We start from the raw sequence: 16,191 nt of genomic DNA, 5'->3' as shown, positions 1-16,191 counted from the left end.
GAGAGTTGCGAATAGTTGTGTTTACCTATATCGGTAATTAGCGTTGTGAATTTGAAGAATCGCATTGCGAATTTAGAAACTGTGTTGCGAAATTAGAGTTCGCGTTATGAATTTGTTGGTTATTTTCGCAAATCCAAAAAAAATAGTTAAAATCGTATATTATAAGGTATTTTCGGTTACTGAAGTTATTTTCTCTAAAACTTATTACTTTTCCTGTACTCTTTGGTGCAACACTCGACATGTCGCCAGCCACTGCTGTCAACCACACCAGTTGGGTTATTATTGCATTTGCCTCTGGTTTTATTGCTTTTAGATATTATCGTAGCTGGTGGAGTAGCCGGATTGGCCTTCATGGGTGTATTGCTTTACTTATGCTTAGGGATGGAGCATGTTACCCTTAGTTGGTGGGGTGGTGGTTCAGATCATCGTCCTTTGGCTTCTTGCCCAACCGCCCAAGGAACCATAGTTAAAGGCTGCCCTGTTTTCTGAGTGAAGCAACTGTAATCTCAAAGCTCCTTCACTCAAATTGTATCATTTGAATGATTATGCATCCACGGCAGATTTGTAATAAGCATTCATTCGAGAATGGACCGTTCTGGTACGCTCGCCGTAAGTAATGGGAAGTAGATACATGTTTATATTTGATACACTATCGATGTACCTGATAAATTGTCTGTGGACAAGATAACAGATTGCATGAATATAAGCCAATAAGAGTAAAGCAAGGTTTGCATAAATAGCTCCTTTGGCTTGTCCTTCAAAATATAACAAATCTTTCTGTCTTACGAAGTTTTTTATCTACCCATGAACAGTCTAGTGTCGGTCCGATCCGGACTCGACCGGGTCGGACCGACTACCCGACTTATGGATAGATCTAACTAATATTCCAAAATTAAGAAATGACTTTTGAAATGGAAAATAATTAAGGGGTTTTTACTTCTTTCGAAGAGAAAGCATTAGGGTGAGGACACAACTAAGAAAGTTAACTGCAGATTAAGGTAGTCTTTTGCAGCAGCGGTAGTACACTAATTACTTAATGATGCTTGCAATAATTGATTGCATTTGCTCGGAATTAATTATATAGGGTTTCTTTTCTTAGCGCAAAGCATGATGCTCGTGTGTCTGATTTAGAGTTAACATGTGGATGGTTATGGTCATATTAAGTCTGCCAGCAAGTTTTGGTTCTTTTGATAAGATACTCATCAAATTTGATCCAAGTCAGTCCATCCTCCACCAACATCTTGAATAAATTAATGTTGACTAATGTCGTTATCTATGTATTATATAGAAAGATAAATGATCGAGTATACTTAAATGTTTAAAGATACTCATCAAATTTGATCCAAGTCAGTCCATCCTCCACCAACATCTTGAATAAATTAATGTTGACTAATGTCGTTATCTATGTATTATATAGAAAGATAAATGATCGAGTATACTTAAATGTTTAATCATTGAACAAGTTTTTTCAAACAAAAGTCAATACACCAAGATCAGTACAATTACAGATGATAACAAATCAAGTCTAATCAAATTTTTGATGGACCAGAATTCAATCTAAAAACTAAAACCTTCAATCCGTACGGACTACGACAACACCCTCGAAATTTCGAAATCCCAGCTTGGCCTCCTTTCCTGAGGAAAGTGCATTTGCAGATTCAAGCGGTATTTTGCAGTAATATTTTAATTACAGGCAAAACAGGGGAAAGTGCATTCCAGGAGGCTAGCTTCGTCATTAAAACCGAAATATAGTAACCTAACGTTTTTATGTTCAGAGTAGTGAAGTGTTTAACTTGAGGAAAGAAACAAACCCAGAAGGGGAAAAAAAGAAGCTTTTTTTCTGTGAAAAATGGTTCCTTTGAAGATGAATGAGCCTCCATTGGTGAAAGTTGCAGTGGTGAAAGTAACAGATATTTTGACTAATAAGTAAATAATTTACTAGTCATTTCTTTTCTTTTTTCTTCTACTGTTTTGTTAAGTTGCTTCAAAATTTCCGGAGGAAAAAAAGAGTTGATCTGAGGAAGAAAAATGGGGTGTTGGTACTCGAGGATCGACAGAGAAGAGATTGTTTCGCGTTCCAAGGCGAGAAAGCGGTACATGAAGCAGTTGGTTAAAGCTCGACAAGCTCTTGCTTCTTCACATTCTATGTATCTGCGCTCTTTACGAGGTACAGGCTCTGCTCTCCTTCAATTTTCCAACAATGAAACTACTACTCCCCGCCTCTACAACCACCACAACCATACACCTCCGCCGCCGATGAGTCCTGGTTCAGACACTTGGACATCTTCTACCATCGCCTCCGTTGTTCTTCGGCCGCCGCCGCCTCCTCCACCCCAGTCCAGTAACTGGGACTTCTGGGATCCGTTTGTTCCAGCTACGGAGTCACGGTTAGCCACGGAGGATGAATGGGAGGCCGCCACGTCAGTGTCTGAGGCGGTGGTCACAGCTACAACTCCAACAATCAGGGCTGTGAGCATGGCGGCTCCCCCTTCTGCGGTGACTGGGTTCACGAAAGATACTGAAAGTGAGCTTGCTATGGTGGTGTCGAGAAACAGTAAAGAATTGGTGGAGATCGTGAAAGAGGTTGATGAGTATTTTCTCAAAGCTGCTGATGCTGGTAGCCAGCTCTCGTTGCTATTAGAAGTTTCAAGTCCCAATTTCCCTGCTCAAAGTAAATGACTTAAATGTCTCTCTCTCCTTTTCTGTTTGTTTTTTTCATTTCATCCTGGTTATTCGATCGTTCCTTGTTGTAGGCAAAGGGCATAACTATGGCACTGTCCTTAGCAGAAGCCATTCTTCTACCATAGAGAGATTGTATGCTTGGGAGAAGAAATTATACCAAGAGGTCAAGGTATATATTTTGTCCATATGTGAAGAATGATCTAACATTTTTGTAGGCAAAAGAGTGATTTTTTGTTTTTGGTGATTTTGTTTAGAATGCTGAGACTATAAAGATGGAGCATGAGAAGAGGGTGGTCCGGTTGAGGAAGCTGGAGTTGAAGAGAGCCGAGTATGTGAAGACTGAGAAGACTAAGAAAGAGATTGAAAAATTAGAATCCCAAATGATGGTTGCTTCACAGGCCATTAAGACTATATCAACAGAAATCATCCAATTAAGAGAGTCTGAGCTTTATCCGCAACTCTTGGACCTTGTAAAAGGGTTAGTCCTGCTTATTTATCATTCTGCTTCGTGTACTCGTTCCGGTTTGAGTCCTGCCGAGTTTGCATCTGAATGTCTTGCATCAGATCGAGTAAAAAAAGGAAATTTCTCGGGACCCTTGATTCTTGTAATCTGCATAGAAATAGGTACTCATGATGTTATTTCTTTTGCTTGTTGTGCAGATTGATGTGCATGTGGAGAAGCATGTATGAGATCCACCAAGTTCACACGCACATAGTTCAGCAGCTTAAATACCTTAAGTTTATACCTTCTAACGAGCCAACAGCCGAGGTTCACAGGCAATCGACTCTACAGCTCGAGTTCGAAGTCCAGCAGTGGCATTCTTCTTTCTGCAACTTAGTCAAGGCTCAACGGGACTACATTCAGTCCCTGGCGGGCTGGCTCCGGCTTAGTCTGTTCCAGTTCAGCAAAGACCCCCTTTTAAGAAACAGCGAAGAATCGAAAATTTACTCGTTTTGTGAAGGTGGCATCTTGCAGTCGACAGAATTCCAGATAAGGTAGCATCCGAAGGAATCAAGAGCTTCTTGACCGTAATCCACACCATTGTGATACAACAAGCACAAAAGCATAAACAAAAGAAGAAGGCTGATTCGACGAGTAAAGAATTCGAGAAGAAGGTAGCCAAGCTTAGATCACTTGAAAGCAAGCATGGCTCCTTTTCCATGCCTGAAATGAGCAAATACCCGGTTACAGAAAAACGAACAAAGGTGGAAATGCTGAGAGCCAAGGCAGCGGAGGAGAAGAATAAACACGAGAAGTTGGTGAGCGTGACGAGGGCGATGACTTTAAATAACCTCCAGATGGGGTTTCCCCACGTCTTCCAGGCAATGGTAGGGTTTTCGAGTGTATGTATGCAAGCATTTGAATCTGTCTACAACCAGGCCAAGGCCATTGGTGAGGACCATGATGTGAAGAGAATACTCCCTTGAGAGGCTTACTGGAAAACAAAATGGTTATACCTCGGAATGGATACCTGGTTTGGTACATTAATGCCACCTTGTTCGGAACTCGGATCGGAGTCTGGACTCCATAGAAGCGGTGCACTGGTGATTTTCGATACCAGACTCCGGAGAAGTGATGCACATGTGATTTTCGATATGGTATAGGAAGTAGGAGATTTCCGGTCAAGTAGGAATTGTATACCTTGTTTTGTTCTCTGCCTTTTGAATCAAGAAATCAGTTTTTACCATCACTTAATTGCTTTAAAAATATATATTTCCTCGATGGATCGACCTGAAAAATTAATGACGGGTGATTATAAAAAAAATAAAATGCAACGTTAAATATAATTTTATTTGAAAAATAAGACAGTTAAGTGACCAAAACAAAAACATGAGAATATATAGGTGACCAAATAAGTAGATTACCCCAAAAAAAACTTTTGTATGAAACCCGTTTCCTTCACGCTGTGATTTAGAATCCTAATGTCGCAAAACACCCGGCCCGGATCTGATCTGCTGTACAGTAACTTAAAAAAGGATGCAAAAATAGAAATGGGGAAAGATATTATTAGTTGGCTAAGACCGGTTCGCTCAGCGAACGCTTTCAAACGGTATAATTTCCCGTTCCAAGCATTCAAAGAACGAAAACAAACTCAAAAAATTCCAGGAAAACTTTCCCTTTTTTCTAGGGTTAGCTGATTCTCCATTTTCCTCTTTTGGTTTCAATCCATTTTCTTTAATTTCAACATTGATTCCCTTCGACCCTTTCTTTGTATTTCTTTAAGTGTTATTACCTAACTGGTGGACGCAGGTGACTGGTTGAAGAAGAAAAGTAGTAATCTTGTTGAGTTTTCATTAGCGGGTTCAAGCTTTGTCCTCAGGTGTTAAGATCCGAGGCTGTTCTTTTCGCTTGAGTGAAAAAAAGGAAAGAAAAGAAAATGAGTGCTGCCAGGTTTATAAAGTGCGTGACTGTTGGTGATGGTGCCGTTGGTAAAACTTGTTTGCTGATTTCTTACACAAGCAACACTTTTCCTACTGTAATTGTCTCTTCTTCTTCTCTTTTAAAGTGCTTTTTTAGCATGAGGAAATTTTATGAACTGGTGAAGTGAAAGTAGGGTTTTTTTGGGGTTTAATTTTCGAAGTTGCTGATTTGCTGCCCAATATGATTTTTACGAGGATTTTCCGGTTAAAGACTAGTTTTAGTGTTTTTTGAGCTGATTTTATCAGTGAATTCAGTTTAGGAAAAGCTTATTAAAATTATAGGCCTTTATGGAATACCATTTACTGAAATTTTACAGAGCAACTTGAAGGAAAGGGGAAATTATGACAATGCGTAATTTAATAAACAAACATGAAAAAACACTTAAATGTTTCAATTGCAAAGTTTCAGGCCATTTTTTGATCCTGTCTTTGTATATTTGGTCTTGATAAACATAAGAATGCTTTTACACTTTGTCTTGCATTTTAATTGTGGTGGTAAACAGGACTATGTGCCCACTGTTTTTGACAATTTCAGTGCTAATGTTGTTGTCAATGGGAGTACTGTGAATCTGGGGTTGTGGGATACTGCAGGTACTTTGGACATGGACCTTTTGCGTTCTTTTTACCTCAATCTCATTGTTAGAACCATTGTGGAGACTAGAAATAAGGGTTTAAGTTTGCAATTTTGGGCTACAGGACAGGAAGATTATAACAGATTAAGACCTCTGAGTTACCGTGGGGCGGATGTGTTCATATTGACATTTTCTCTCATTAGCAAGGCCAGTTATGAAAATGTCTCCAAAAAGGTTAGATGTAGTTTTTTTTTAATTTCCAAATTCAAACACAGAGAAGTGGTTTGTACCTTGACTTTAAATTTATTTCTTGATGATAATCATGTGCTTGGCGTGTTTCCAGTGGATTCCAGAGTTAAAACATTATGCCCCTGGTGTTCCAATAATTCTTGTTGGAACTAAGCTTGGTAAGTTAAAACATCAAGTGCTTTAGCTTCTATAATTTTCGTTCAAATAGCTACTTCCAAACAATGCTCTCAATTGTGAAGTTTTAGACTTTAGACATTGATGCCATGGTTAGATTAGGCTTTTAGTATTAGAATAATTTTTGCTTCTGGCTTTATGCTAGATCATTATGAACAATCCAATGATCCACACATGGATAATGTTCATTTTCTTTTTCGTGTTTTTCCAAATGAACCAGATCTTCGGGATGATAAGCAGTTCTTTATCGATCATCCTGGAGCTGTACCCATTTCTACGGCCCAGGTAAAGGATTTTGCTTTAGTTCAGATTTTTCCCATTGTATGGACTTGGACTTCTATGATTTGCAACTATCTAATCCTTACCTTTCCTTCCCTTTTTTCCTTCTGAATCTGTAAGGGAGAAGAACTGAGGAAGCAGATTGGTTCACCTGCTTATATCGAATGCAGTTCAAAAACACAGGAGGTATGCATTGTTTCGTAAATATGGTCATTCATACAAGGGAATATGCTTTGTTTTTAAGGGATTCATTGACTTCTCCGCAGAATGTGAAGGCAGTTTTTGATGCAGCCATCAGAGTTGTTCTTCAACCACCCAAGCAAAAGAAAAAGAAGAGCAAAGCACAGAAGGCCTGCTCCATATTGTAACTGGAAAAAGAAAATGTGAAAAGATTACTAGAATCCCCCGGAGTATAGTCTCTCTCGTGACTGACAATCCCGGATCTCTGTGAAGTATCTGTTGGTGTAGCGTATTACTGTATTGCAACTGTTGTGTTATCGTATTGTTGAAACAAAGTACATGGATGTCATCGTTCTTTCGAATCGTTTTCGATATGCTTCTGTATTAATGCCACTGGAACATCCCGGTTAGGAAGTTGCAGAGACAATTGCAATATTATTGATGTATTGCTTTTAAAAAGGCTTGTTTACTTGTGCTTAGTTTCTTGCAACATTGTTGTTTCTAGTTTTATGTAGATATAAGTTACTGAACTATTAATTTCTAAGTTAAATCAGAGTAATTTTTGTTTTTATAAAGTATGATGATCATTTTTTTACAAATTAAAGTAAAAAGACTAATTTTATAATTTTCATAAAATAAAGGGATGACATTTGTAATTAGACCTGAAAAAAATACGAATTGTGAGCATAACCAAAAAAGGGACGGTGTAAATCCGATCGTATTAGACATCTAGAAAAATGAAAGGCCGTGATCAGAGTACAACATAGAAATGCGTAGCACAGGATCACTTCGAGCGAAGGTGAGACTTGAATGGCGTTTGGCTCACGAAACAGGTCAAAATGACCTCGACAACAATTAAGAAGCGTCTCCTAGTAAGAGAAAACGAGCAAATTAGGATTCAGAAAAGATCAGAGCAATAGGGACCGTAAAGATGATCGCGGACGGAGTCGAAGACGAAGAGAAATGGCTCGCCGCCGGCATCGCCGGCCTCCAACAGAACGCTTTCTACATGCATCGCGCTTTGGTAACTCTCTTCTCATTTATTTTTGTTGTACGCCTTACTTGGTTGAAGGGAAAGTGAGATTATCAGGGACAATCCTTGCTTGCTTTGAGATTGTTACTTATTTTAACCGTAGAATCCCTAGCTTTTTGCAAGTTAGTGAAAATTTGGCACAATTTGTGATTTTGTTAGGATTCGAACAATCTCAGAGATGCTTTGAAGTACTCTGCTCAGATGTTATCAGAACTTCGAACCTCAAGTCTTTCCCCTCACAAATACTACTTATTATGTTAGCTCTTCTCTCCAAATCTGATCTCGATTTTGTATTAGATTCATGAACTGATTGGTGGTAGATTTCGTTTTCAACTGAGATTTTGAGTTTTTGGTTGATGGTTCAGATATGCGAGCATTTGATGAATTGAGGAAGGTGGAGATGTTTTTTAAGGAAGAGACAAGGCGGGGTTGCTCTATTGTCGATCTGTATGAGCTAGTACAACATGCTGGCAATATATTGCCTAGATTGTAAGTACAACTAACTTTCAAACTGTTTAAACTATTGAAACTCTCTCTAACATTCCGGCTCCTGAGTTGGCACTACAGTTGTATCTGCAGTGTGCTGAGGTATTTGGACCTCGTATATATTTACAAATCACAAATTAGATAATAACAAAATTGTAATAATATTTACAATGGATTTTTATTGATCAGGCTGCTAATGACTGTGATTTGGAACCCGTGGCAATTGAATTTTTCACACAAGCATACATTTTATACGAAGAAGAGATTTCAGTAAGTTGGTTGCAACCAGAGTATTAATATGCCTTGTTATGGAGCATATTCAACTTACATGCGTATTTCTGATAAAACATGGGAATTACTGGTTGATTTTTGCTAATAATTGCTTTTATAGGACTCAAGAGCACAGATTACTGCACTACATTTGATAATTGGAACGCTGCAAAGGATGCATGTCTTTGGTGTTGAAAATAGGGATACTTTAACTCACAAGGCTACAGGGGTAATCTTTCTATAATGTCAGTTGTCTAGAAAGCAGTTTAGCATCTTTTAATCTATGACTCGAACCTTTGTATTTGAGCAGTACTCTGCAAAACTTTTGAAGAAGCCTGATCAGTGCAGAGCTGTTTATGCATGCTCGCATCTCTTCTGGGTTGATGTCAGGATAGCGTGAGAGATGGAGAGAGGTAAGGTTGACCTTTATGTTCGTAATTTCATGTCTACATCGTGTTATGTGCATGTGCATCCCATCAGGTGCTTCTATCGCATCTGGATGTGGTTTTGTTGATTTTCCACTTTTCTTTGCTTTTGAATAGGGTCTTGCTTTGCCTTAAGCGGGCACTGAGAATTGCAAATGCTGCTCAACAAATGTCGAATGCAGCACGAGGTAGCACTGGATCAGTCATTCTCTTTGTTGAGATACTGAACAAGTACATCCCTGCAAACCCTGATTGCAAAGAACTTATATTTGGTTTGTTAAAATACTGTCCTAATCATTTACGACGGAAATTCGAACCTCGTTGTGTTGGTAGGTATCTTTATTTCTTTGAGAAGGGGAACCCCCAGATCAATGTCGCTGTGATCCAGAGTCTGATTGAATTGATAACAACTGAGATGCATAGTGACTCTAGCACACTGGATCCAGCAGCAGATGATTTCTTTGCCAGCACACTCAGTTATATAGAGTTTCAAAAACAGAAAGGTGGAGCGGTATGCGAAAAATACGAGCCCATCAAGGTGTGACGACGAGAGCTAATGTGACCTATTTTTTCTTTTTTAAAAAAAAAAATATTTACTCTTGATTTTTTTTTGTGCCAAAAAGAAACTGGATTTATAATACATGCCTCATTGGCCCTGGTGGCTAACTTACCAATTTCTTGCATAATATCATGGTTTGGTGCAAAGAAATGTGCTAGATTTTTTCACTCGGACTGTCGTGATTAACAGTTTGATATTAAACAATTACTTGTCAATGGAAAATATGTTGTGCCACATGCATGTAAGTTTACAGATTACGGTGTCGGAACAAGTTACACATAAAAACACGATATACTTGGTTTGTGTTTGCCTCAGGGATGGATCGAGGGGACGGCTGACTGTTGATGTCCCTAAAATTTTTAAATTATTAAATTAGTATATATTTTAATTATTTTTTTGTATTTTTATTGATAATATGTTTTATCTTCTAAAATGCCTCGTAACATATAATATTTGTGTACGTCCCTGATTTGTCTTGTTGTGAATCGATCGTCTCATGTAATGTATACCCGCCACTTTATGAAGTCGATATCATTGGAATCAGAGGAATTAAGACTCGACTTTGGAAATTCAAAGATTTCTTATCTGCGCATGGGTGTACACATTTATTGCATTCGTTTTCCTCTTCCTATAATAACCCCAAAATCTAACTTGAATAATGATTTGTAATTTGGTAATTTACTCCCCAAATGTGACTTTTTTTTCATTACCATAATGTCCCATTAATAATTTGGAGATTTCATGGAAAGGGTGAGGGTTTAATACTCTAATTTTAAATTTTAAATGGATGTAATAAGTATCTAAACAAAAAATGGATTAGGCTTAATTTGATTGACTATGAGATTGATAGGGACTTGAAAACTAATTAAACAAGAATGTTTGGAGTCAAGGTTTACTTTTGTTAGCTTGAATTTAATTTAATTATCTTCAAATCTGGTAGGAACCAACAAAATAATTAAACCAGATAAGTTTTGAGGGTTTAGGACCCCTCCCACATCCACCTAGTTCTGTCCCGGACTAAGGTGGATCCAGGGTTGGTTGGTTTAATCAAGTTGATTTGGTTATATACTTGAACTGATTTTGTTATATTGGATCCAAAGTTTGGTGCTTTATTGGATCCATAATTCTCTGACCCATAATGTGAGGCGTTTAGGGTAATTTCAGACTTCAACAATCCTTGCCCTACAAGTGTTCATCTTGCACCTTAGCTCGACTATATATATACCGAGGTTGTATTTAGGGTTTCCTATTTAGCTCATATATATATATATATATATACCGAGGTTGTATTTAGGGTTTCGTATTTGTTTCAAAACTCATAGCTCCCAGGTATGTTTCCCCCTCCATCTGTGGTATGCAGCTTATTTGTTTCTTCCATCTCTTGTACTTTAATTCGAATATTTAAATTAGATATAAGATTTCTGTACATGTAATTAACTTTGTTTTTCACCTTTAAGACTCGTTAGATTTTATTCAAGTTCGTCATAAAAGCAGCGGGTAGAACAAACAATGGCTGTGTGGTCTGATCTTCCGGCAGATTTGATGAGGAGCATTGATGACAAAATTCTATCTTATAAAGATCAAGTTAGATGCAGATGCGTGTGCTCTTCATGGAGGTCTGCCTTACCGGAGATGACTGGTTCAATGCCGGGGCTATTAGTGCCACTTAAAAGCGAAACCCAGACAGGCAGTAGAACGCCCTTCGGCTTCATTGACCCCTTCGAGAAGAAAGTCCATCGTCTTCGATTCTCCTATCCTCGAGGAACAGGAATGTTGTTTCGAGGATCTTGTCATGGTTGGGTAGTCAGCATAGAGGGCAGTTCTATTTATGTCATCAATCCACTCACGGGGGTTCATGAGATGCTTCCACCAATAATCGAACTTCCCGATCTAAGGAAATTCCGCCCTGATACTTGTACCCTGCGTGATTACATCCTAGACAAGGTATCGTTTTCATCAAGTCCTCAATCGAACAATTTCGTGGCCGTGGCTATATACGGTGATCGTGGAAGTTTGGCGTATTGTAAACGTAGGGACAGACAATGGACATTGATCCACCATGGAGGCTACTCTGATTTCATCTTTCATGGAGACCAGATATACACCGTGAACGGCAGCGGGAGTCTCGTTGTTTGCGACATCCAAAACCAGTCCCCGAAGGTTTGGGAATTAGTTCCGTCTAGTCTTAAACGCAAACGCAGGTTCTTATCATCCAATCCATCCAGGCTCTATCTAGTTGAATCTTCTGGTGGGCTATTAATGGTACAACGCATTGTCTCAATCAACGGAATTCACTACGAGACTCTGGGGTTCAGGGTCTTCAAGCTCGACACGAGTAGTCGAGAATGGCATCGAATAGTATCTACCGGCGAAGATGCATTGTTTTTGGGATGGAACGTATGCTTGTGCAGTAAATTGCGTGGATATGGTGGTGACTGCATATATTTTACGCACAAGAACATGGTGTGGCGACGGAGGAAGATGGCGTATGGTCCTGAAATAAGTGTGTTCAATTTGAGCAATGGGAGCTTCCAAGATTTGCCTAAGCAAAGCAGTGATTTAGAATCAGTGATTTGGTCCCCACCGGTTTGGTTCATTCCCACATATTAACGATGATTATCGAGTTTACGAGTGTCGTTTTATCATTCAATGTTTTATCTTTAAGTCGAATTATATATTTTAATTAAATCAAATATATTTATTTAAATTTTTATTCAAATCTACATGTAATTATTTATAATACTATAATATATCATAAGGAACAATTGGTGTGATTATATATTTCATAAAGAACAAGTGTATGGACGTGGCCTTTGATGGAAGTGTAACGGTTGAAGGAATTCGTGTCAAAGTTACTACGAAGATAAGATAAGATGACACGAAAATAAGATAAGATCTAATCAAATTTGATAACATTAAAATGAAATAAGATGATTTGGATTGATATAAAGATCATATATTAAATATATGTATTTGTTGGTATTTCATGACTATTTTGATAACACTTAAAAATCTTATTAAATGAGTATAATAAACCTATAAATATAAGTTGTGGTGTGTTGTTGAAAGAAAAAAATATGGAATAAGATGCTGGTATCTAAGTCGAGACTCGAGAGGGTTAGTTACTGAAATTTAATAAATTTATTAAAATTTTATGGATTATGTTTGTAAAAATTAAATTTATTTTTTAAAATATAAAGATTAAAATAATGGAAAATAAGAAAATATTAAAAAAATTAAAAAATTAACGACACAAACTTTTTTGGGGCGTTATTATATTAGAAACCCCATTAATTTTTTACAAGATGTGATGTCCTATTCACTTTTCATATTACGTAATTTAATATGATTATTTAATACCTCGCGTTTTCTAGAATGTGAGGTCCCTGAGATATTAAAACGTCCTGACAAATTTATCGCAAAAAGTATTCAATATACATCGCGTTTTCCAAAGAGCGAGAAATTTAATTTTCCAGCAAACCACAAGTGCTTATAGGCATGTTCGTTCGGGTATTTAATCTCGAAATTTTTGAATTAAAAAGATTCTTCGTGTAGTATTGGAATTTATCATCTAGTTGAGGCCAATATAAAGATATAAAAAATATTGCAGGCGGATTAAAAATCACATTGAAAATGATACCAAAGCTTGTTTTGTGCAAGAATAAGAAAATATAAAATCACGTTCAAAATAGATACAATGCTTGATTTTGTGCATACAAAACAAGCTAAAATGACTTGATAGACATGGCTAATATCGGCACATACGAGACATTTTAAGTGGTGTAATAATCGTTTTGAAAATTGTTTGAAATAAAAGTAGTACAATGAAAAAAAAACACAATAAGTTTGAGGGAACCAATGGAGGCATGTCATCTGTAGGTTTGATGCCTTAAGTAGAGGATGCCACTGGAAGAGGATGCCTTATTAGAAACATCGTGAGTTTGATGGAGAGTGGATCGGGGATAAAAATGGAATTTGGAAGCCATGCCCACCATTGTTAGATCCACGTCATGAGCGATAAGTTGAGGATGCCACCAACAGAGAATGCCTTCTTAGAAATAATTAGTTTCCTGAGAATGTCGAGATTTGATGGAATCAGATGTTTCCAGAGAAACCATCCGTAGTGAATGCAAGGCAAAAAGCTCATAAGATAAGTGAAGTTGTGTCATTTGTCAAATCACCTTCAAGAGCGAGCAAAGTCGTAGAGGATGGCACCCGAAGAGAATGTCTTTTATAAACATTGTTGGTTTAATGAAAAAGACGGAATTTATGAAACAAAAATTTTGTCGAGAAAGCCATATCTTTTATAAAAGACACTCTCTTCGAGTAGCATAACTTATAGAACCAATATTGATATAAGTTTAGTGCCAAGTTATGCCACTAGAAGAAAAGAAGTCTCTTATAAGTATAGACCGTGTTAAAATTTACAATATCAACAGAAGGGGAGATATTTATAATCAATAATCTTGCGTTGTGCAAAACGCGAGTTTTACAAAGATTCTTGACGTGGCAAGAAACTTGCACTTTGTAAAACGCAAGTTCCTTGGATATTCCTGACATGAAAGAGATTCTAAATGTGGCAGCAACATTTGATTTGACATGGCAAGTCTCGCATTCTAAAAGGAGCAAGATTTGGAGAAAATATGTCTATAAAAAATAAGACGGTGTCCATTTTGGATGAAAAACCTTTGTAAAACATATACTAATGGCGAGATTTTCTGCAAATGTGTTCTATTCTAGAACTCATTTCTACACTTCCTTTAATGCCAAGATTAAGAATGATGAGTTGTACGATTTGATTTCAATGGAGCTTAAAAAATCTACAACACAACAGATGCCTTCGTTGTAAGCTAAAGTTCTCGTGAGAAATACCAGTACTGAAGTACATTACATGTTGACCTTATCAAATACAAGCGATCTTCGGAAGATTTTTAAGCCTTACACACGAGTTTGTGATAAGAATATAGAGTTAACTGTAACGTTCGAGGAAGAACCATATTCAACAAGCAATGAAAGAGTAACCCGGCTATCACAAGACTATAAGGACGAAGAGCTAGTTCTGCTAGGTATTGTCCGTGAACATCGAAAGAGAGAGCTCTAAACAACTCGTGTAACTTTTTTTATTATGTTCTTAAATTAATATTAAAATAAATTTTAGTAAGTATAATGATTCTCAAGTTATTTATCCATCAAACCGAACAACTAATTATCATATTGTTCAAGGATAACTTAAACAAATTAATAATATAAAGTTAATTAATAATTTAAACAAATTTAAAAAACTAGAACATTATATTCGAATATTATATTTTTAAACAAAAAATAAAATGAAATTCGATTAACTAAAAATGTAGTTTGAATAACTAAAAAAATTACAAATTTAAACAACTAATGATGCATATGTCCGACAAGGATTTCTACAAATCAATCTATATTTGGGGCATCATCGTCACCACTACCACCACCACCATCATCTCCCTTATCTACATGGCCAGTACCACTACTGTCAATGAGACCAAGACCGATGTAGAATATGTTGTACGGTGGTGTCTGCTTAACATTACCAGAAGTCTCTTGCAAATGGTCGAACAAGTGCACATGGAGGTGACAGATAATATGGTTCAGCTGGTGCAGGAGGTCAATGAGAATGGACAATGACATCCATATAGGAACGAAATGTGTCGACAAAAAACCTTCTGTCAGAGGCGCCATATGTTGAAATGATGATGGAGTCGCCATATGTTGAAATGTTGACTAAGTCGAGTGGGTGAATATATGTGTCGTAAGTAGTGTTTGCTGCTCTATAGGTGCATGTGTCGTTCCCGATAGTGAGGATTGAGCGTGTTTTCATCTACTCTTACTTGATTCTCCTTTAACACCATGTTGCGTCGGGGGACGTTGCATGGGCGGATGGTTTGGGGGAGGCATATAAATTTCTTGTGTTCACTCCTCCTTAGTTAGTATATGTTGCATCTCATTTTGTTCGTACCACATCATGTAATCATTTGAAACACCGTAGGCCAAGTTGGGTTCAGAAACGAGCTGCTTAACGAACATCTTCATCCACTGCATCACTCAATCCATATGATACACCTCCCAATCAACATTCGTCTTCCCCTGTCGCGTTAGGCGATGCAAGGCTATGTCCAAGTTTGTTGGTGCTTCCGGAATCGTTTGGACATGACTAAATTACCGCAACACGCGATCATCAAGATGCCACTCGACGATATCATAGACTATCAACGAGACCACCGACATCCAAACATGCGAATTGTGACATATCTCATACGAAGTACACACTTTAATAGCATCGTCATTGTATGGCGTCCATACGAACTACAGAAATATTTTTAAACTATGTTAGAAAAACTCGAATAAAAAATTGATATTTGATTTATAAATTAAAATTATAAAATCGATTACCTCATCTATCATTTTATTGATCGACAATCTAAAGTATACTTTTTGGTAGGTGGGTGTGAGTAAGTGTGACGATCCACCTATCATTCATATAAAAAAATATAATTATTTGTAAAACTAAAAAACATATAGTAATAAATATATAAACATATGTTATTATTTGTAACTATCTCCGAAGTAGTGAAAATTTTAATGGGATCGGTTATGTAGGAATCAATGCTAAAAATGACATTTGAAACCAAGCCCACGATTCAAACATCCTCCAATTGCTTATTTGTTCGGATGAGCAACTTTGCATAGCTCCCGGAACAAAAAGGCTAACATTGTCGATCCATAAATCTTATTTTTAGCGGCCAACAAATCGTGTAGATGATACAACCACATCAGATTGACTTTGCTTCAGGATTTATTAGGCATCAAGATCCCCAATAACTTGTAAAA

The 16,191-nt window shown here is 37.3% G+C and overlaps 2 protein-coding genes and 2 pseudogenes across 2 annotated transcripts; all 4 read left to right on the top strand.

Moving 5' to 3' along the window:
- Nucleotides 1-1,789: 1,789 nt before the first annotated feature.
- Nucleotides 1,790-4,112, top strand: LOC120200242 (annotated as a pseudogene).
- Nucleotides 4,113-4,710: 598 nt separating this feature from the next.
- Nucleotides 4,711-7,036, top strand: LOC120200241 (rac-like GTP-binding protein ARAC11). Its single transcript, XM_039201140.1, has 8 exons — nt 4,711-4,812; nt 4,934-5,159; nt 5,607-5,694; nt 5,800-5,909; nt 6,019-6,082; nt 6,319-6,383; nt 6,498-6,563; nt 6,644-7,036. The coding sequence occupies exons 2-8, from the start codon at nt 5,061-5,063 to the stop codon at nt 6,743-6,745; spliced, it is 594 nt and encodes a 197-aa protein (XP_039057071.1). The 5' UTR covers nt 4,711-4,812; nt 4,934-5,060; the 3' UTR covers nt 6,746-7,036.
- A 452-nt stretch (nt 7,037-7,488) lies between these two features.
- Nucleotides 7,489-9,347, top strand: LOC120200089 (annotated as a pseudogene).
- A 1,444-nt stretch (nt 9,348-10,791) lies between these two features.
- LOC120200088 (putative F-box protein At5g55150) lies at nt 10,792-11,940 on the top strand. Its single transcript, XM_039201010.1, has one exon. It carries the CDS (start codon nt 10,840-10,842, stop codon nt 11,938-11,940), a length of 1,101 nt encoding a protein of 366 aa, XP_039056941.1. The 5' UTR covers nt 10,792-10,839.
- The last annotated feature ends 4,251 nt before the right edge of the window (nt 11,941-16,191 follow it).

This window comes from Hibiscus syriacus, unplaced genomic scaffold, assembly GCF_006381635.1.
Source record: "Hibiscus syriacus cultivar Baekdansim isolate YM2019G1 unplaced genomic scaffold, ASM638163v2 tig00005929_pilon, whole genome shotgun sequence".
Classification (NCBI taxonomy): Eukaryota; Viridiplantae; Streptophyta; class Magnoliopsida; order Malvales; family Malvaceae; genus Hibiscus; species Hibiscus syriacus.
The sequence above is the reverse complement of the archived record's forward strand: the minus strand, read 5'-3'. Positions and strand labels throughout refer to the sequence as shown.

Bases quoted from the DNA above. Each gene is read 5' to 3' on its own strand.
- LOC120200241 (XM_039201140.1), top strand. From the start codon at position 5,061: ATGAGTGCTGCCAGGTTTATAAAGTGCGTGACTGTTGGTGATGGTGCC. The intron at 6,384-6,497 runs GTAAAGGATTTT...TGAATCTGTAAG, and splicing joins TACCCATTTCTACGGCCCAG to GGAGAAGAACTGAGGAAGCA. The intron at 6,564-6,643 runs GTATGCATTGTT...ACTTCTCCGCAG, and splicing joins GCAGTTCAAAAACACAGGAG to AATGTGAAGGCAGTTTTTGA.
- LOC120200088 (XM_039201010.1), top strand. From the start codon at position 10,840: ATGGCTGTGTGGTCTGATCTTCCGGCAGATTTGATGAGGAGCATTGAT.